General features: G+C 40.4%; 1 protein-coding gene across 18 annotated transcripts in view; it reads left to right on the top strand.

Moving 5' to 3' along the window:
* LOC131196433 (hornerin-like) overlaps window positions 1-22,509 on the top strand; it is a 114,380-nt gene that overhangs the window by 64,279 nt on the left and 27,592 nt on the right. For 15 of the 18 annotated variants that reach the window (XM_058179262.1, XM_058179265.1, XM_058179259.1 and 12 more), the window contains 7 exons: window positions 7,957-7,995; window positions 11,193-11,219; window positions 14,961-15,005; window positions 16,358-16,618; window positions 17,102-17,143; window positions 18,932-18,967; window positions 21,026-21,055. In XM_058179262.1, the coding sequence (XP_058035245.1) occupies window positions 7,957-7,995; window positions 11,193-11,219; window positions 14,961-15,005; window positions 16,358-16,618; window positions 17,102-17,143; window positions 18,932-18,967; window positions 21,026-21,055 (480 nt within the window). The remainder of the gene's footprint in view (window positions 1-7,956; window positions 7,996-11,192; window positions 11,220-14,960; window positions 15,006-16,357; window positions 16,619-17,101; window positions 17,144-18,931; window positions 18,968-21,025; window positions 21,056-22,509) is intronic. The other 3 variants (XM_058179254.1, XM_058179266.1, XM_058179267.1) reach the window with 3 other exon arrangements.

Genomic DNA, 22,509 nt, shown 5'->3' with positions numbered 1-22,509 from the left:
GGTTAAAAATACCCCTTTTGCTCTTTGTGCACTTCAGCTCCATTCTTTCTCTGTAAAGGAAACTGACCTGGGAAAAGGAGGGAAGCAATTGTATCAGTAATAAGAGGAACACAGAAATTACCATGCCAAAGATTTAGCGGGGTGGGTGGGGCAGTTCTAGATGAGGGAGAAATGATGACAAAGATATTGAGAATTTCTCCAATGTTTGCCAGGAAGTACCACAGGCAAGAGGAAGGAAGGGCATATAAATTTAATAAATAAATAAATAACAATAACAACGATAATAATAATTTTTATAATAATAATAAATATTTTTCATGTGGAGCAGAAAATTTTCCCCATTTATTATTATTATCATTATCATCATCATCATCTTTATTCATTAAACATGAAACTCAGTCAGCCTTTTTGAATGTTCAGTTGACTGAGTTTCATGTTTGATGAATAAAGATGATAATAATAATAAAAATGAGGAAATTTTTTCCTGCTCCATATGAAAAATAGATGGAAACAGAGAGAGGAAAAGTTAGCCCATCCAGTACAAGAGGAAGAGAGAAATAGCTAGCAATGTCCAGATCCCAGGGAGAAAAGAAAAGGGAAAACAGAGTAATAGTGTGAGGACTGAAGTTGACAGGGCCAGAAGCAATGTGCAGGTGTTTTATACGTCTAAGACTGAGAAATGAATAGCAGGAAATCTATTGCCACATAAGTGTGTAAAAAAAAGGGACATGATATTTAAGCATTGGCTTTGTTACAAATGTAATTTGATTTTTAGTCCCATTGTAATTGATCTTTGTTGTTAAAGCTATTCTGGTGTCTTTCAATAAAAGCAATTTATCTATTCACACGTGTCCTTGGTTATTTGTTACTAACCCCTGAGTACAGGTTTGAGTTCTCAGGAGATTTATTTCTGGGTTATGGTGAAGCTGTGGCAGAGCTTTGCTCTTGCTTAGGGAGCAAGGGAATGGAAGCAGGCAGCAAGACAGCAACTCCTTGTAGAGAGGAGCATCCAGAAACAGCCTCTGAATGGCCATTAAAGAGGAATATAGCAGGGCAGGGGAAATGGTGCTGTCCAACCAAAGTAAACTGTGGAAAGTATGGTTATGTGAAACCCCTTGTTGGAAAAGCTGTGGAAAACTATATTGTGTCCTGTGTTGGCAAACCAGCAAAACGCTGTTGGAAAAACCTAGTTCTTTTTCCTATCTTAAATCTATCTTCTATGGAACAGAAGGTGGAGTGAAGACCTTTAAACAGAAGTCTTTGAAAAGAGCACTAAACCAATGCTTGAAACCAAGTCTAGCACTCTTACAAAAGAGCATTAAACCCATGTTTATACAGAGCCCACATTAGATCTGAGAAGCCCTTCAGAAAATCCTGGTCAGCATTTGACCCTTTGCTTCTGCCAGGCGTCTGGGCTTTCCTACAATCTGGCCAAAAATGGCAATAAAGTGGCTCCCAACAAATAGAATAGCCCAGAGTGGCCAATATAGTGATCCCTCAACTGTATCAGCAACTTACATCCTCAGTGAATCATGCTAGATTGTACCCATGGCCAAAATTGTTTTGGAAAAACTGGTACAGCTAAAGATGATGTTTAGCTGCCTCTGCTGTATGCTGGGGTTAAGATAAAGATAAGGTTGTAAGGATGTGGAATAATAAAAAAAACATGGGGCATATTTATACAGTGGTTAGGGAAGATGGAGAACGAGTTCACTGAGTCTCTAATCTGCTATTGTAGTGAAGATCTTCTGAACTGTGGGATGGGAAACTGGAACACTGTTTATTCCATTTGAGAACCTTCCTCTTTCCATCTTAAGATGGTACCTAATTACCTGTGGGTAAAACTGCTTATCAGAACAGATTGCCATGGAGTGTAAAAAGTCCTTGGAAAGGAAGAAAGGAAGCAAGAGAAGGAAGGGAGGGAAGGAAGGAAGGGAGGGAGGGAGGAAGGGAGGCAGGCAGGCGTACCAATGAAGCAGAAGAAGCTCCAACAACTGTTGTTTACCAAGTCGAGCTGCTGAACATATCTTGCTGTTACTTCTTTGTCCTTGGACACAGAAATGTTGTGGGAGAGAAAGTAAAGTGTAATGTATTACTGTAAGTTTTGGCGGGAGTTTTAGGCGGGAAATATCTCGTCTCTGATTGGATGCAGCCTCAGGCTGAAGTGTATATAAGGAGAGGTTTTTCTCCAGAGTTTTGCTGGGTCACCCGTTATTAAAGAGCTGTTGTCACTAACCTGGTCTCCTGCCTCGTCAATACCCAAACTTAACATTGGCGACGAAGGTGGGATATTGAGGCAGAGTACCAGAACAGAGCTGAACTCACTACGAGAATCAAACCCAGCAAGGTGATGGCGAATGCAGCGATGACCGGCTACGCGCCACCTGCTCCGTTTGACCCGGCCCAGGAGAAATGGGGAATCTATATGACCCGTTTCGAAAGTTTCCTGGAGGCAAACGAGCTACAGGGAGTCTCCGACAACCGCAAACGGGCTTACTTCATAAGCCACTGTGGGTCCGCAGTCATCGCCATCGCAGAAGCCCTAGCGGAGCCAACACCGCTACACTCCGTATCGTGGCAGACCCTTCAGACCCTCCTGAAGAATCACTACGCACCAGCCCGTCCAAATACGCTCGACGGTACGAGTTTGGGGAGCGAGGCAACAAGAAGGCGAGTCTATCAGCGACTACATGGCAGCCCTGAGACAAGCCTCCAAGCATTGCAGTACCGCGATCTGGACGAAGAGCTGCTGGAACAACTTATACGGGGGTCAGAGACATCCGTTTGAGGAGACGGTTGCTAGCCAAGAGCAACCTGACATTGGCAAACGCCTGGACGAAGCCAGAGCCCATGAGATGTCCAACCATGCAGCAGACACCTTACAAAGCGACTCACGCCGATGGCGGGCGCAAAGCCGAGCACAGTCCACCACGAAGAAACCTATCGTGAGTCAACCAGCGAAGAGGAGGAAGAAGTCCACTACACCGGAAAATCGACAAGGAAGACCCGGAGGAGTGCGGAAGTTGCGGGGGGCAACATCAGCGCCAGAGATGTAAGTTCAGGGACACCATTTGTCGGCGGTGTGAAAGGAAGGGGCACCTGGCTCAAGTCTGTCGAGCACCCCAACCTTCCCGCCGAAAATTCAAATCAGCCTACCAGAGCGGCGCTGAAGCAGAAATGCAACCCCAACATTCCCGCCGAAATTTCAAACCAGCCAATCAGAGCGCGGGATCGGCAAGGCGACCCGCGATTGGCCAGGAAAGAAAGAGCGCGAAGTCAAACCGAATGACTGTTACCATAGACCACGCAGCTACCCGCATCGAAGAAAAGATCTTCACAAACCCGACAATTGAAGGCGTGCCGTGCCGACTGGAAGTAGACACAGGATCAGCAATCACAATCATGTCCTGGGACACTTTTGTGAAAGCCTTGCCGCACATCGCAAAGCGCAAGCTACAGAAACAACGGCTCCGGGTGCAGGATTACCAGGGCAACCGCATCCCTGTTCGAGGGACAACGACCGTCGAGGTCAAGTACGGGACATACAAAAAGACCCTGCCCATCACGTTAGTCGAGGGAACCTTGCCAAGCTTGCTGGGGCTAGACTGGTTCAGGCGTTGGGAATGGGGTGACTGGCGTCCACGGAGCGGATGCAACCTGCAAACGCCCTAATGGAGGAATTCGCAGACGATTCGAGGACCGTTTAGGCAAGTACAAGGGACCCCTATCTCCTTCAATTTAGACCCCAAATAGCTCCCATTAGGTTAAAGGCAAGGAGGGTTCCTTTGCACTCAAACCTAAAATCGACAAAGAGTTAGATAAATTAGTCAGCCAGGGGATACTAGTGCCAGTTGACCATGCCAAATGGGAGACGCCAATCGTCACCCCTATAAAACCAGACGGGTCCATAAGAATTTGCGCTGATTACAAGGCTACCTTGAACAAAGCATTGCAAAAAGCGCCTACCCAGTTCCAGTAGTGCAACACTTATTGCACTCACTAGGGCACGGACAAGTTTTCGCCAAATTAGACTTGGCACAAGCGTACCAACAGCTACCCGTAGATGCTAGCACAGCTGAAGCCCAGACCATTGTAACGCACCGGGGTGCCTTTAAGTGCACCCGGTTACAGTTCGGGTGAGTGTGGCCCGGGCTATTCAAAATTTGATGGGCGGCTCCTACAAGGGTTACCGGAGTCGTGCCCTATTTCGATGATGTGTTGGTATCAGGGAAGATTTAAGAGAACTGGGAAGATTAAGGAAAGTTTTGGCCATTTTAGGTCGGCAGGATTAAAAGTCAAAGCAAGCAAGTGTCAGATAGGGTCGAATCTGTTGAATTTTGGGCTATAGAATAGACAAAAAGGATTCACCCACTGAGAGCAAAGTCAAGGCGATAAAGAGAGCCCCAGCACCCAAAAACAAGACAGAACTCCAGGCTTTCCTGGGTCTGGTAAACTTTATGCGTGTTTTTAAAAGACAAGGCAACCGTTGCTGAACCGCTGCATAAATTGCTTGGAAAAACACTGTTTGGTCTTGGGGAAGTCAGAGAATAGGGCATTTGAGGCAGTAAAAGTTTGCTATCAAGCGATAGCCTGTTAATACAATACAACAACAGACTGCCGTTAGTATTGGTTTGTGATGCATCCCCTATGGAGTAGGAGCTGTACTTAGCCACAGACTCCCAAACGGCACTGAAGCCCCTATAGCGTTCTATTCACGAACGATGTCCCGGCTGAGAGGAATTACAGCCAGCTAGATAGGAGGCTCTCGCAATAGTGTCAGGGTGAAAAAATTTCACGAATCGTTTTTGGGAGAGACTTTGAAATTGTCACTGATCACAGACCGCTATTGGGGTTACTGGCTGGCGACCGCCCAACGCCAGTAGCACTCTCACCTAGACTGACCAGATGGACTATTTTTTGGCCGCATACTCCTACAAGCTGCAGCATCGGCCTGGAAAGGAGCTGGGGCATGCGGACGCATTGAGCAGATGCCCATTGCCAGGGAAATCGAGGACCCCACCCGGGCACACCCGTTCTACTAATTGACTCTTTGGACTCTGGCCAGTCACATCGCAGGAAGTGGCTCGGGCCTCCTACCGGGACGTTGTTTTAAGGACTGTAATCAGTTGGGTTCAAAGGGATGGCCCGCTCCGAGCGAGCGTTTCAAGAGTTTGTAAAGAAAAAGGGAATTGTCTGTGCAAGGGGTGCCTGCTCTGGGGGATAGGGTGGTAGTTCCAGAGAAGCTGAGAAAAAGTTCTGGAACTCCTGCATGAGGTCACCCAGGAATTGTGAGGATGAAGGGTTTGGCTAGGAGCTATGTCTGGTGGCCCCTAATGGACAGGAAATCAGTGACAGGGTTGGCGATGCCAAGTATGTCAGGAATCAGACCACTACCACCCACGGCCCCAGTTTTGGAGTGGGAGAAACCCCAAGGCCCTTGGTCCCGCATACACATTGATTTTGCCGCCCTTCCACGGCCAAACATTTCTAATTGTGGTGGATGCATTCTCCAAATGGCTGGAGATCATCCTAATGAAATCCACAACCGCTGGAGCTGTCATCTCAGCACTAAAACACCTTTTCGCCACGCACGGGCTACCGGACACCTCGTGTCCGATAACGCCCACAGTTCACCGCAGCATTATTTGAAGGGTACCTGGCTGAAGAGGGCATCCGACATGCCTCTCAGCGCCGTTCCACCCTGCGTCGAACGGCCTTGCTGAGCGTTTTGTTGGTGCGAAGAAGCGCTATCACGGCGGCCCGGCGATTGGCAGGCACAAATCGACGCATTCTAACCGTCAACACAGGACCCCTGTGTGGCCACCGCCGCAGCCCAGCCGAGCTATTAATGGGCGGAAGCTACGGTGCCGCTAGACCGGCTACACCCGAACTACGTACAGGACGGGTTCAAAACAAAACCAGATAGAATCCGAGAGTTAAACATAGGAGACTCGGTGTGGGCACATAATTACAGCGACGGCCCTAACTGGAAGAGGGGATAGTCATAGACAAAACGGGCCCCAAATCTTATCTAGTGGAACTAGACGATGGCAGAGTCTGGAGGCGCCACATAGATCAATTAAGAAACAGATTGAGCGATAAGGCAGAATTAGGCGAGACCAGCCCTGACTATGATTTAATTAACCCCACAGCTGACTGGAGCCGAGAACAAACAGAAAGCGTAAGCAAGAACCAAACAGAGACTTATCTGAGTCAGGCGAGGTCCAGCGACACCCTCCGGTCCCTCTAGAGGACAGCAGGTCCGAGCCGGCGACAATCCAGGGCCGGATGGCCGGGAGGAGGAGCACAGAGGAACGAAAAGTCCCTCCGGCAGGCTCGACTCAACTCCAGAAAGTGAACTGCGCAGGTCCGGGAGAGTCAGGAGACGCCCCACGTACCTGCAGGACTACGTAGAGAAGTAATATGCAAATATTGGCAGAGCTTTGCTCTTGCTTAGGAGCAAGGAATGGAAGCAGGCAGCAAGACAGCAACTCCTTGTAGAGAGCATCCAGAAACAGCCTCTGAATGGCCATTAAAGAGGAATATAGCAGGGCAGGGGAAATGGTGCTGTCCAACCAAAGTAAACTGTGGAAAGTATGGTTATGTGAAACCCCTTGTTGGAAAAGCTGTGGAAAACTATATTGTGTCCTGTGCTGGCAAACCAGCAAAACGCTGTTGGAAAAACCTAGTTCTTTTTCCTATCTTAAATCTATCTTCTATGGAACAGAAGGTGGAGTGAAGACCTTTAAACAGAAGTCTTTGAAAAGAGCACTAAACCAATGCTTGAAACCAAGTCTAGCACTCTTACAAAAGAGCATTAAACCCATGTTTATACAGAGCCCACATTAGATCTGAGAAGCCCTTCAGAAAATCCTGGTCAGCATTTGACCCTTTGCTTCTGCCAGGCGTCTGGGCTTTCCTACAATCTGGCCAAAAATGGCAATAAAGTGGCTCCCAACAAATAGAATAGCCCAGAGTGGCCAATATGATCCCTCAACTGTATCAGCAACTTACATCCTCAGTGAATCATGCTAGATTGTACCCATGGCCAAAATTGTTTTGGAAAAACTGGTACAGCTAAAGATGATGTTTAGCTGCCTCTGCTGTATGCTGGGGTTAAGATAAAGATAAGGTTGTAAGGATGTGGAATAATAAAAAAAACATGGGGCATATTTATACAGTGGTTAGGGAAGATGGAGAACGAGTTCACTGAGTCTCTAATCTGCTATTGTAGTGAAGATCTTCTGAACTGTGGGATGGGAAACTGGAACACTGTTTATTCCATTTGAGAACCTTCCTCTTTCCATCTTAAGATGGTACCTAATTACCTGTGGGTAAAACTGCTTATCAGAACAGATTGCCATGGAGTGTAAAAAGTCCTTGGAAAGGAAGAAAGGAAGCAAGGGAAGGAAGGGAGGGAAGGAGTGTAATGTATTACTGTAAGTTTTGGCGGGAGTTTTAGGCGGGAAATATCTCGTCTCTGATTGGATGCAGCCTCAGGCTGAAGTGTATATAAGGAGAGGTTTTTCTCCAGAGTTTTGCTGGGTCACCCGTTATTAAAGAGCTGTTGTCACTAACCTGGTCTCCTGCCTCGTCAATACCCAAACTTAACATAAAGATTTAGTAAAAGCAACAACAACCACACTTTCCGTTCCCCCCAAAAAAAACTGAAATAGAACAAACATACCAGGAAGGCAAAAAAGGAGTTGTTTATGAACCAACAGAGATTGGTTGTTCTCTCTTCCCTACAATTCTGATATCATGGTATTATCTGGGCATCAGCACACTTCCCATCAGGTCAAAGAAAGGGAAAGAATCAGACTCATATATAAATGTATATCATATACTCTTTTTTTTAAAATGGAAGGTGTCTTCTTCCATTTAGGTAGAGAATACGATTATTTTCTTTCAGGTGCCCTTATTTGTACTGAAGTAATTTATATTGACCTTTTGCAGGATAGGACCCTTTCGGATGATAGAAACAATCATCCACAGGTAAGGATTTCCTTTTCATTACTTTTGACAGGATGATGATCCTTTACAAATTCTGTATCGGTGGTAATTCCCAACCATTTGATAAAAGTCTTTTACAGTTAGATATAACCAGGTTGCAATACTTCTTTTTGAAGTTGTAACTCAGGGCTTGTCCTTTTCAATTTGGTAACAATACATTTTAACAGATATATTCAGGATTCACACAAATATTGTTAGTTAAGGCATTATAGATTAAATACAGATATTTTGAAAATGAGATTTTGAAAAAAAAAACCAATTCGGGCTTAAAATATTCTGGAATCCATGGATAAATATAGATGTAACATCCAAAAAGCAGTAAAAAGTGATCTGGAAGTGCTCTTGCTGATTGTATTCAATGCGCATAAATACTGTATATGCATCTCTATGCCTGAATTCATAAAAGAAATATTTTAGATTTTAAAAGTTGCTGCTTTTTCTTTAAGAAGTTCTTCACAATCTTATATAATCCTACACTCTGTATAACTTGAGAATGAACAGGAATTTTTACACTTCAGTTTCTATTCCTTCTTTCAAAAGATCAGTCTATCTGTTGTGTCTTGCCCGCCCTCAGAGCAGCCGGGGCCTTCTTATCTGCTCCCGAACACGGAGGAATGTATGCCTCCCGGCCCCAGTCCTGGCTCCATGCCCAGACAAACTGCAGAAGAAGGAGCACCTCCCGGCCCCAGCCCTGACTCCATGCCCAGGCAAACAGAGCAGCTAGACCCCTCCCCCTCCTCCACAGCATGTGAGCCTGAGGAGGGTTTATTACCAACAGCTGATTGGAGTGACCCTCGCATCAGAAGATTGGATAGGCGGAGGCAACAGAAGGAAGGGAGGGGCAGGCCTTAATGAGTGCTGAGTCATGGAGCCACACCCCATGGCCTATATAAAGGATCTGCTTTCTGGCAGTCTCTGAGTCAGGCGAGGTCCAGCGACACCCTCCGGTCCCTCTAGAGGACAGCAGGTCCGAGCGGCGAATAATCCAGGGCGGATGGCGGGAGGAGGAGCTCAGAGGAACGAAAAGTCCCTCCGGCAAGCTCGACTCAACTCCAGAAAGTGAACTGCGCAGGTCCGGGAGAGTCAGGAGACGCCCACGTACCTGCAGGACTACGAGAGAAGTATGCAAATATTGGCAAAGTGCCTTCTGGGAGGGAAGGAGTGTAATGTATTACTGTAAGTTTTGGCGGGAGTTTTAGGCGGAAATATCTCGCTCTGATTGGATGCAGCCTCAGGCTGAAGTGTATATAAGGTGAGGTTTTTCTCCAGTCTTTTGCTGGGTCACACTATATTAAAGAGCTGTTGTCACTAACCTGGTCTCCTGCCTGCTCTGAGGACTTTGCTAGGACTTTGGGCAGAGCTGCAGAGGCAAGCCTGATTCGGATTTCCCTGACCCAGCCGTCAGCGGAGGAGTGGGACACGACACTATCTATATTCAATTGTCTTTGGACTCACTCTAGGTTCTTCAGGGGCAATCCTTTACTGTGATTTTTCCTATCTCATTCATAGAATTTTATTAGGATTCTGGACAATTCTGTCTGTGTAATTCTGCCATGCTTTCCTAACATTTCTTCATGGTTTTTAAGTAGGAAAAAACCACCACACTGTTGCATAAAGAAATAAATAATATCTCCAGAATGTCTTTTATTTGATATCACTAAGACTGAACATCTACCTTAAGCGTTTAATGCAGAGAATTTCTGTGTCAAATACTTGATATTTGGCATTGGAAGACATTTAATCATGAGGCTCCAGTTGATTTTGATGCTACCCTTCAATTTAGGAGAACTGGGTGCAACAGATTTTGGTTACCATTGTATTTACATAGTTTTATGTCATTTGTATAATGATGTCATTACCCAAATAACAGAATTGGTACAAGTAATATCATTTGGATTGGGTACATAATAATGTTACTGCAAATGACATTCTTTCCAATTTAATAGACAATCAGAAATAATGGACACCCACTCCCTGCAATTAGTCCCTGAGAGAAGATTTCATTGTATGTGGAAACTCAAGCGTTTTATTTGAATGTATTGACAAAAGAATCAAGCTTCAAGCTTTCTGTAAAAAAAACTTTTACAGCTGTGCAGTGGTAATTCCTCACTAAAGTTCTGATTAGTCCCATCAATTTCTTCCTCTATTTTTTTTAGTGAAATATGAAGTGAAAATATTTGAAAACAGTGAAAAAGTGAGAAATTTTGAAAGCAGTTTTATCTGCAGTTGTCATTATTTGGTTCCTCACCTATGAGAGAAATAATATTTTTGCCAGCTCTTGAATTTTGTTATTTTTTCTTCATGCACTATCTAACTTTTTAAGAAAATGTTATCAATAAACAATACTTTTATCAATAAATAAAGGTAGAAAAACATTTTTGTTTATGGGGGTTGCATTTTTTTCATATTAGCATCTAGATTTTCCAAGGCTTTGGAGTTACATTTCCAGAGAGCACAGATCTCTGATTTGCTCATTTCTAAGGGTGAAATTGGATATTAAAAGCAAAAAAAATACATTGCATAAAGAAGAGGTGAAAAGCATCTTTTCTAACTCTTATTTTAATAAAACCATGAAAGTCTCCAATGCTGAAAATGTATTCCTGAATGTTGACAATAGGATCTTAGAAAAGATTCTGAAGGCCATAAAAGTTAGATTGCAGATTGCAGATAAAACTTAATTGCTGAAACAGCCTGCCAATTGCAGACTTCGAAGCACAATTTTAGGTCTGTTGTAGTTATAATTAGAGGTTTCCTCCTATAGAAGGAGTAGTTTCTTGTGTTTTTCATAGTTTCTTGTTCAATCAAGCTAGACTAGAGAAAAACAGTTGATGGATTATTGTCATGTAGTAACCAGGTCCTATTCCTATTTCCCTGACTGTCTGCCCCACCCCCTCTCCTATCTATCTATCTATCTATCTATCTATCTATCTATCTATCTATCTATCTATCTATCTATCTATCTATCTATCTCTAATAGTAATCCTACTATTATCTTCTATTTCCTATTAAATCCCTGCAGGATGAAATAACTTGTTGAACCTGGTTTAATTCCATTCCCTAAATTGGCACTAGGTTAGATTAACATAAAATAACATTTAAGAACAGATATTTTATAATAAAACATTACAGTGTTTGATTTCTTACAGCAAAGGTGAAACTAATTGTTTTCATTTTTACAGAGTCAATGTATATGTCCTAATACACAGGTAATCTATTTATTTTTCATGCTGCTCCTTACTTGCCATAGCACTGTTGCAATTGATAACAAAATGTCTTGTGCCATGTGCTCAGTTTTGCCTACCAGATGTCAAGTTTTTTACCGAGATCCCTTTGCAAGACAATGTACATGCAAGCAAGCAAACAATAAATTTTGCATGGATATCTAATCCACTATATAAGAGACCTATAAAAATCAACTTTGCTCTTTAGAAGATGACTTGGGAGTGATCATGGAACCTTTCACAAGCTACATTTTTACACTAATTTTGTTTGCAAGGTAAAGGTAAAGGTTCCCCTCACACATACGTGCTAGTCGTTGCCGACTCTAGGGGGCGGTGCTCATCTCCGTTTCAAAGCCAAAGAGCCAGCGCTGTCCGAAGACGTCTCCATGGTCATGTGGCCGGCATGACTCAACACCAAAGGCGCACGGAACCTGTTACTTTCCCACCAAAGGTGGTCCTTATTTTTTCTACTTGCATTTTTACGTGCCTTCAAAACTGCTAAGTTGGCAGAAGCTGGGACAAGTAACGGGAGCTCACCCTGTTACATGGCAGCACTAGGGATTTGAACCGCCGAGCTGCCGACCTTTCAATCGACAAGCTCAATGTCTTAGCCCCTGAGCCATCACAAGAGATTTCAAGAGACCTCAGTTAATATATATTTTTTGTTCTTACTATTCTCAAAGTTTTTTGTTACCCAACTGTAAATCCGAGAAGGGAAACCTGAATCCTTTAATAATCTCTCATCTGAACAATGCCTGACAAGAGGCAGCTAGCACTAGCAGAAACTAAACAATCACCCAAATCCATTGTGAGAGGTGATCTCGAATCTTGGAAATGACCATCCCACCCAACTTACTTTAAGAATAGTCCAATTTGATGTGGCATTTTCATATCCAAAGTGATATTTACAAAAGTAAACTTGCATTTTCTCATAGTTTATCATGAGAAAAAAAATGATAACTAATTATTTTTTGTTTTTAAAGCAGCTTTTAAAACAAATTAAAAGGAAAACAGTTTTTAAAGCATACAATTTTCTAAGAAAGATTACAAAAGAGTAAAACAAGCCAAATATCATACTGTATAGAAAATTTCAAATTATACAGATTGCAAGATGGGTGACATATAAATTTAATAAATAAATAAATATAAGTCCATTTTTTATGATCCTGTAGTCCCTATTTGGGGTAGAGTCAGGGCGACTGAATGGAGCTGAGCGTTTACTGGCCGGATGCCCTTTCTGATACCTAAGCAGAGTTTACAGCAGATATTTTTTCTTTGTTCCCTAGGAGAGAAACATCTGCTATCTAGGATTGAACTTCTCAACCTTCCAAATGGGAAGGTTGAGAAATTCAATCACCACTAGGCCACCACACTGCTCTAAATTAATTAATAAATAAATATTCCTTTGGATTTGCTTGCAATTTTCATGGGGGAGAATATTAAGAAATCAAATAACCCTTACAGTGGGGAGAATCTGCACCTAATTGAACTGCTAGCATAAGATTTAAAAAATTGCCCCCCCCCCGCTTTAGATGGGGGGGAAATTGGCAAATAATGGCTGTTGCATGAGCAACATTATGTAAACAACATGTTTCAGTTCAGTCTCACCTTGATTAAATCCTAAATTGCTAACATAGCCATGCAGACATATAACTACTAGACTTGGATAAAACTAACCTGATAATAATGCTGTATAGCAGTTTTTACAAGTATTTATTTATTTATTTATTTATTTTTGTATTTATTTATTTATTTTGTCACACAGTATATATAAGCATAAGCATGAAATAATGATACATATATAAGCATATATATGGGTATGAGTATGTAATAACTATATTAATTGGATATAATGAAAGGAAACAATAGGACAGGAATGGTAGGCACGATTGTGCTCTTATGCACGCCCCTTACAGACCTCTTAGGAATGGGGTGAGGTCAATGGTACATAGTTTTTGGTTGAAGCTTTGGGGATTTGGGGAAGAGACCACAGAGTCAGGTAGTGTATTCCAAGCATTAACAACTCTGTTACAGAAGTCATATTTTCTGCAATCAAGATTGGAGCGGTTAACATTAAGCTTAAATCTATTGTGTGCTCTTGTATTGTTGCAATTGAAGCTGAAGTAGTCTTTGACAGGAAGGACATTGTAATAGATGATTCTATGAGTTAAACTCAGGTTATGTCGAAGGCGGCGGAGTTCTAAATTTTCTAAACCCAGGATTTCAAGTCTGGTGGCATAAGGTATTTTGTTGTATTCGGAGGAGTGGAGTACACTTCTTGTAAAATATTTCTGGACACGTTCAATTGTATTGATGTCAGAAATGTGGTATGGGTTCCAAACAGTCGAGCTGTATTCAAGAATTGGTCTAGCAAATGTTTTATATGCTCTGGTTAGTAGTGTAGTGTTTTTGGAGAAGAAGCTACGCAAGATTAGGTTTACAACTTTTAAGGCCTTTTTTGCTATGTAGTTACAGTGGGCTTTGTCACTTAGATCATTTGATACGAAAACTCCAAGATCTTCAACAGAGTGGGGGTCATCTGTAAGGTAATGTCCATCAAGCTTGTACTTAGTGTTTAGGTTCTTTTTTCCAATATGTAAGACTGAGCATTTGCTGGTTGAGATTTGGAGTTGCCAAGTTTTAGACCATTCAGATAAAAAGTCAAGGTCTTTTTGGAGGATAGCTGTATTGTTGGTGGTCTTAAATAGTTTGACATCGTCAGCAAAGAGTTGTAATATGGTCACAGGGTTGTAATATGGTCACAGGGTTCATTAATGTATAATATGAAGAGTGTTGGTCCAAGAACGCTGCCTTGGGGAACGCCACATATAAATTTAACATATTAAACTGATATGTTTCCCATCTCACCCAAAGTGAAATCTAGGTGGCTTACTGTCGTTGATTAAAATACATTATAAAACAATACAGATTTTAAATTTAAAATACCATTAAAAATAAAAAAATTGATACCCAAATTCTGATTCTTTGTAGAACCTATCTACATATCCAATAACTAACTAGGAGATAAGTTAAAATTTTTATGCATGTTTGTAGTGATGTTAGGGCAACTTTTTATTGTGAATATATCTGAATTAGTCAAGTATAGATGGACAGAGGTTAATGTACTAGATAATTCCTATTTTCCCCCTCTTTTTTTCTTTTACACCAAAGTAGCTCTTTTGGCAATAAAAGAAAGGAAAGGAGACAGATGATGAATCAAGGAGCAATTAATCACTGAACTCTCTAGCTTTACTGAACAGGAAGTAATGAAACTAGACTTTTCTTTGCTAAATAGAAACTACCAGTATTAATGACACTCTATAGAAGGCAGTAGTTATGGGTTGCTGATTTTATTCAGTGTTGTGGGAAACCTTTGTTTGTTTGAAACCACTTCCCATTCCTATTGCTTTAAAATCTATGCAGCAGGAGAATTCAAGTTTGTGTGCAAACAGGACTAGTATATATGAGGTATATGTATATAGAATGTTTTGAGATTTGGAGAAGTAAATAAACTCTACTAAGAGAGCAAGTATATATTATATGTTAATGTTCTATAGATTGAATAGAAAGAACTCTATAATCACCTCTGTTCCTAGGCTTAAAAAAGCTATAATGAAAATAGTTTAAAATAGGGATTCTTATGGAACAATTGTTAAAGATATCTAAAATGTTTTAAGGCGGAATATTATTTTAACAACTTTTTGAAAGAATTATTATTTTCTTCAGAATGAACAAGTTGGATCAGATGGAGGCAGCAGCCAATCTGAACAGGTAAAACATTACATATAGGTAGTCCTCGACCTATGACCATGATTTGATCTCCGAATCATGGTAGTAAGTCATTGCAGTTGTTAAGTGGGTCAACAAGTGACTGGACCCGATTTCAAATGGTCATTAAGTGAGACTGGTCCTAAGTTGAAGACTACCTGTTGTGCATTCCCAATATGTATCATAGCAGTATATGTTTCATGCAAGTGACAATGGTGATGAATGCTATCTGTTCGACCGTGCCCAATTCTTGACAGTTCTATGAATCATCTCTCTCCACATTTTCTGATCTTGTACAGCTCCTTTTACTTGATTTATGCTCTGGCTGGTGTTGCCTTTGATGGTGTTTAGCCAGTGTGGGTTTTTTGGAGGCCTCATTTCCTTTTACCACTGACCTTTCCAAGCATAACTTCCACCATCTTTCCTTTTTTTAAGTCCCTGTGAATGACCCTGGTTGTGCTTATTCTCTCTTTATTCAAGAGAGTACTTTGCTGATGATACATTACAGCAAGTAAAGTTCATTTTCTCTCCACAATTGTTTCTATGGCAGCAGCAATTAATATGGATAGCTATGAACTATTTCATAATGCTGATTTCCCCAACTTGGATCCCTACTGTCTGGATGTATTGGTAATGGAGGAGAGAAGAGGGGGAAAGAAACCTAATTAAAAAATTGCCAAGTCCCAAATTGGAAGAGGCTTAGGGTAGCCACATCCTAGAATTTCTCCAGATATAGGTATCTATTAGAGTAAAGAGTTATAGCTTTAAGTTGGTGAGATTCTGTCAATTAGGTGTAAGCAAGTATTTATTTTATTTATTTATTTTATTTTATTAGATTTTTATACCGCCCTTTTCCCGAAGGACTCAGGGCGGTGTACAGCCAAAATAAAAACAGTAACAAAATACAATTAAAATAAACAATTAAAAAACTTATAAAATTGGCCAAAGTTTAAAACATATTAAAATTTAAAACCTTTAAAATACTAAAATCTAAATAACCCCAGTTAAAATTAATAAATTTCTAAGCCAGTCCCGCTTGAATAAATAGGTGCGTTTTCAGCTCACGGCGAAAAGTCCGAAGATCAGGCACTTGACGTAAGCCAGGGGGAAGTTCATTCCAAAGCGTAGGAGCTCCAACAGAGAAGGCCCTACCCCTGGGGGCCGCCAGCTGACATTGTCTGGCGGACGGCACCCTGAGAAGGCCCTCTCTGTGTGAGCGTACGGGTCGGTGGGAGGCAAGTAAAGAATTGGACTCAACAGGATTTTGATCTCTCATCTTTGGGCCTGAGCCTGACAATATGTGACATATACCATGATAATAAAATAAGACTAAAATAATATCACTTCTTTTGCAGCCTCCAGATATTTTCTTTCTGAAATCTATTAAAAAAGGGCTCAAGCAGGGTGAAATCCAGCAGGTTCTGACAGGTTCTGGAGAACCGGTCGCGGAAATTTTGAGTAGTTCAGAGACCCGGCAAATACCACCTCTGGCTGGCCCCAGAGTGGGGTGGGAATGGAGATTTTGCAATATCCTTCCCCCAGGAGTGGGGAGGGAATGGGGATTTTGCAGTATCCTTCCCCTGCCACACCCATCAAGCTACACCACACCCACCAAGGTACGCCCACAGAACTGGCAGTAAATGAAAATTGATTTCACCACTGGGCTTAAGGTACTTGCCAGTTTTAAACTTATATGCTTTGTTATATTGCTAGCAGATCAGTTTCTGAAGAGTAACAATCTTGGCAACCTGTAGGTGGCAGCAAAAATGTATAGAAACTCTGCTTCCATCTAGTGGACCTATGGGTTCATTTAGCCAAGGTAGAGTATCCTAATAAAAGCAAAATTTATAACCTGAAGGCCTAATTCCTTGTATGTTCAATAAACAATAAGGTGTCCGTAAAAACCAACATTTCTATATCTCTCAATACATCCTACAGATATTACTTTTATTGATAATTTAAATAAAAATAAAAAACTCCATTCTAGGCTTCTTTCTGGTCTAGGAAAGCTGACATGAAAAATCTATAAAGTCTGTTAGGCGAATATTCATATTTTAGCAATGAAATATTTTAAAATAATAACTGGGTTTTTTCCACAGGGTGGATATGGTGAATCATATGATGGCAACCAATACGGACAGGTAAACTATAACTTGTATCTCCTATGGCTTTAGATAGTAAAAATGAAATAACTGTTAGGCTTATTCAGTTGCTTTAATTCAGCTACATAAATTTGTTTAATAAATAAATAAAATATTTGCCTCAAAGTTTTGATTTTGTCTGTTGTATGTCTTTTCCAGATGAATAACAATTGAATGAATAAATAAAAAAATATTTACCGTGTTTCCCTGAAAATAAGACCCGGTCTTATATTTTTTTGAACCCCAAAATAAGTGCTTGGCCTTATGTTCGGGGAGGTCTTATTATTTTGGGGCGCATGGAGCAAGATGGGGCTCCTCTTGCTATCTTACCTGATTTCCAGCTCTCTCTCCCTAACCCTAACCAGAGGAAATGGCGGGGACCGGCTGTGCATGCAGTTAAATATTTTTGGGGAGGGTTTATTTTCAGGGAGGGCTTATTTTTGGGGAGGGCTTATTTTGGCACATGCACTCAAAAGCCCGATTGAGCTTATTATCAGGGGATGTCTTATTTTTGGGGAAACACAGTAAATAAATTAGTAAATAAGTAACATAAAAAACTCCCTAAACCACTCTACTTTAAAAGTCATAATATGTTTGTTCAGTGAGGACCACAGGATTCTATTACTTTACAGCATTGTGCTGCAAGCTTTACCCCTTTTGGAAATAAATAGAATTTTGTTACAACTGTTCTTTCAGAAACCAGAGAAGACTTGAAACATCTGATCAAAAGGATTAAAATAGAGAGGGAGAAATTTGGCCCCTTCTGAACCTCAAAAAGGCTGAGGTCATAACCACCGAGAGGAAAGGAAATGTTGAAATAATACTTGGTGGTAAAAAGATCAAATATGCATAAGAATCTACTTTCCTAGAGTCACAGATTGATCAATGCTATCCAGAAATAAAGTGTTGAATCACATTGGGTCTCAAAGCAAGGATGAGCATGAATAGGATATGGAAAAAAAAGGACACCAACCTGGCAAATAAATGCAAATAAATCCACACTATTATGTTTCCCATAGCTACGTACAGTTGCAAAAGTTGGACTGTGAAAAAAACTAGACTGGAGGAAAATTGATCTCTCGCACTCTCTCAGTTCAACTCACTTCATAGGACTGTTGTTGTGGGGAAAATAAGAGGAAGAAGTATTAGGTATATTCACTACCTTAAATTATTGATAAGAATACTTTTTTAAAAGGGTAGGATATACATAAATAAATGAGAGAATGAATACTGTAGAAAACCAAACATATCCCTGGAAGTCAAAATCATAAAATTCCACCTTACTTACTTCGGCCACATCATGCAACAAAACCTACTGGAAAAGGCAGTTATGCTTGAAGTGGTAAGTGATAAAAATAGAAGTAGATGATAAAAGGAAATGAGATTTCAAAAATCACATGGACCACATGTGGCCAGACGCCATCAAAGCTGAGACCATCCAGCACATAAAACCAGTGAAAGAAGACCTACAACAATGGAAAATGTGGAGAGATAGAATTGCCAAGAATCAGGTGCAACTGAACGGACATCATCATCATCATCACAAGTAGAGTAGATATGCATAGTTCATACATAGTTGGAAATTATATGAGCAGGCCAAAGGAACATTTAAAAACTTACGTTAAAAACTCTTTTAAAACTGCTTAAACATATCAAACATAATATATAATAAAAAAATAATCTTAATCCTTATTTCTGATCCTAAACATTAAAAAAATGTCTTAATGCAGATATAGTAAGGAAGTAATGAATGTTAACCATAATGATTTATTACTGTTTTCTGTTCAGAGTGGACAATATGGGGGCAGCCACCAGTTTGGACAGGTAAAACTCATTCTGCTTATTTCTGCTCTGAAATATATTGTATCTGCTTGAAAAGATATACACGCAAGTATATATCTGTTGTATAACTAAAATATATTAAGAAATCTTGACATACATATAAATAGCAATATCACTTAGATATATATGCTGCTTCATAGTGCTTTTACAACCCTTTCTAAGCGGGTTACAGAATCGGCATATTTCCCCCAACAATCTGGATCCTCATTTTACCGATTTCGGAAGGATGGAAGGCTGAGTCAACCTTGAGCCAATGAAGACCAACTCCAGGCTGTGGACAGAGTTAGCCTGAAATACTCCATTCTAACCACTGTGCCACCAATGGTTCATATTGGTTTTTAAAATAGGTATTGTGGTAATTATCCAAATGGACAGCTGTATGATGTAGAAAATATACCTTATATACTTATGGATAAATACATCCACAGATAAATCAATCCTTGATTTTTAATCAACATACCCGAGAAAGTATTGCAATGCAGGCAGTCTTTGACTTACAACCATTTTTTTAGTGACTGTTACAATATCACTGAAAAGTGACTTACGACTGTTTTAAACTTACGACCATTGCAGCATCCCCATTGCCCAAATCGTTAGAATTTGGACGTTTGGCAACTGGCATGTATTTATGATGGTTGCAATGTCCTGGGTCATGTGATCACCTTTGTGACCTTCTGACAAGCAAAGTTAATGGGGAAGCCAGATTCACTTAACAATCATGTTACTAACTTTACAACTGCAGTGATTCACAACTGTGGCAAGAAAGGTCACTTAATGAGGCAAAACTCACTTAGCAACAAAAAATTGGGCTCTGCTCTGGTTATAAGTCAACTACCTGTAGATACTCATAAATAAGCCCATCAGTGAATAAGATAAACCCAGTTTAAACTCAGTATTTTTGCATCTAAAATTCTTAGTTTATTCATGAGAGGGAGGGGGAGTGAGAGGGAGGGAGTATGTGTGTGTGTGTGTGTGTGTGTGTGTGTAGTATGCATTAATATACATGGAGATATAAATATTAATAACTGGGCAGGTTTATATTCAGAAATATAGAAAACAGTTTTCTGCTTAGTCCTCATTAATGAGAAAACTTTTCTGTAAAGAATAGAGTGTTTAAAAATTACAATAGCCAATTGGAGCCAAGCAATAACTGTAGCTTTAAAAATTACCATGGTTAAACAGTATACAGGTAATCCTCACTTAATTACTGGTTGCTTAGTTGCTTAGACCATTCAAAATTATGACAGACCCCCAAAAAGGCACCTATCACCAATGTTCCCTCTAATTTTTCACGAGTCTGAGCAAGCACACTAACTCCCTGAGCGGTCCCTTGGACCACTGTGAGCAACATCAGACGTGCGGGTCATGCCAGCATCGCATCCATTCAAGTCACATGATTTATTAAATCCATTCATTTATTTATTATTATTATTATTATTATTATTTTATTTTATTTATTATTATTATTATTATTATTATTATTATTATTATTCATTTATTAAATCCATCCATTCAAGTCACATGATTTATTAAAAGAATCAAACAGATTCATTAGCTAAAACTTTTAGCTAGATTTGGCTAGCTAAAAGTTTTAGCTAGCCGAATCTGTCTTCAGCTAATCAGCGTAATTTGACAGGCGTTGATTAGCTGCTGTCTTGTGAGACCGTGTCAGCAGTGCGCATATCACCCAATTTCCAACAGCTGCAACCTCCCCAGCCCCACAGTTACTTGGCAACCGGCTTACATTTATGACTGTTTGCAATGTTCGTGGTCACATGACCGTGATATTCTGTGTTTTATGCCAGTTTCTGCCATTAACTTCTGGTTTCCAGCAAAACACACCCAATTCATATAATAGAGTCATTTAATGAACACTTCATTCATTTAACAATGGGCTCAATTAAAGTCATAAGTCACAGACAATCTGTATTTGAGATGTAGACAAAATTAAATGAAATATTATTTCTGCTTCTGAATGCAGCAAATAGTGTTTTAAGTTATCAAGATTATTATTTCTAATTACGTCTCATTTTCTTACAGGGAGGATCATATGGTGGCAGTAGCAGCCAGGTAAAAATGGCTGTATAATGTAGAGTGTGTGTATAGTATTTGCTATGCTTATTTATTATAGACTTGTAGAAATGAAATAAAATGAATAAATAGCTTAGTTCTGCTCCTGAATAATCTACATAATATTTTCTGTAGATAATTGTAGCAAATATTGTATAGTATATTCAGGAGGAGAACTAAGCTATTTATACATTTTGTTTCATTTTTACAAATGTATGATAATTACCATAGCAATTATGTAATATATACTGAAATAACTAATAGATAACTATCATATGGAAAAGAAAATAAACATTTTCAGCTAATTTTTACTACAGAATATAGCAATGAGTTATATGTTTAATTACAATAATTATTTTGTAATCTACAATATTTTTACAAAGTGGATCAGAAGGTGCTAGGGGCAACCAATATGACAGCTACAAACTATACTATAATATAGTATAGGTAAATAATATTACCTGGGTTATCCATAGTACAGTTATCATATGGAACACAAAATGAAATACGTTTTTCAACTTACTTCAGTTCAGGTCCTAAATATTGTGCTGTATTATGGTGGCTGCAGGTATGACCCGGGGTGAAATCCAGCAAGTTCTGACAGGTTCTGGAGAATCAGTAGCAGAAATTTACCACCTCTGGCTGGTCCCAGAGTGGGGTGGGAATGGAGATTTTGCAATATCCTTTCCCCAGGAGTGGGGAGGGAATGGAGATTTTGCAATATCTTTCCCCTGCCACGTAGGGTGGTAGTAAAAAAAAAATTGAATTTCACCAAGCCACACTCACCAAGCCACGCCCACAGAACTGGTAGGGGAAAAATTTGGATTTCACCCTGGTATGACCCTAATGGACTCTGCCTATTAGGGTCGTAAAATGAATTGGATTCATTTTTATGACAGTTTTTATCACATTCATTAAGTGAATCAATTGGGTCATTAATAGAATGAAATTTGGCCTTGCTGTTTGCTTTGGTTCGTTAAATGATATCTGCCATCGTTCAATGAACCAAGAGGCTTGAGAATCTGCAGGACTCCCAGCTGAGGGAGTTGTTGTTCCAGCTGTTCTGGCAAGGTGAGATGTGCAGTGATTCCAAGCAGGCGCCTGAACTGAAGTTGAGGTGGGAGGGCGAATTTGCAGGGCTCTGTGTGGAACCACTGGAGGGAATTGCTGCCACCCGCTCATCACCTGTTCGACAAGCAATCTACAGCAGTATTCACTAATCCTCATATACAAAAGCAAACAAACAGCAAACTACAAAGGACCTTTCTGCAAGCAATCACAAAATGCCTGCAAACAAACAGTACAGGTAGTCCTCAACCTACAAAAGTTCATTTAGTGACTGTTCGAAGTCACATCACTGAAAAAAGTGACTTAAGACCATTTTTCACACTTACAACTGTTACAGCATCCCCATGATCATGTGATCAAAATCCAGATGCTTAGCAACTGGTTCA

This window comes from Ahaetulla prasina, chromosome 3 (assembly GCF_028640845.1).
Source record: "Ahaetulla prasina isolate Xishuangbanna chromosome 3, ASM2864084v1, whole genome shotgun sequence".
NCBI lineage: Eukaryota > Metazoa > Chordata > Lepidosauria > Squamata > Colubridae > Ahaetulla > Ahaetulla prasina.
This window is presented reverse-complemented; position numbering and strand designations above follow the sequence as displayed.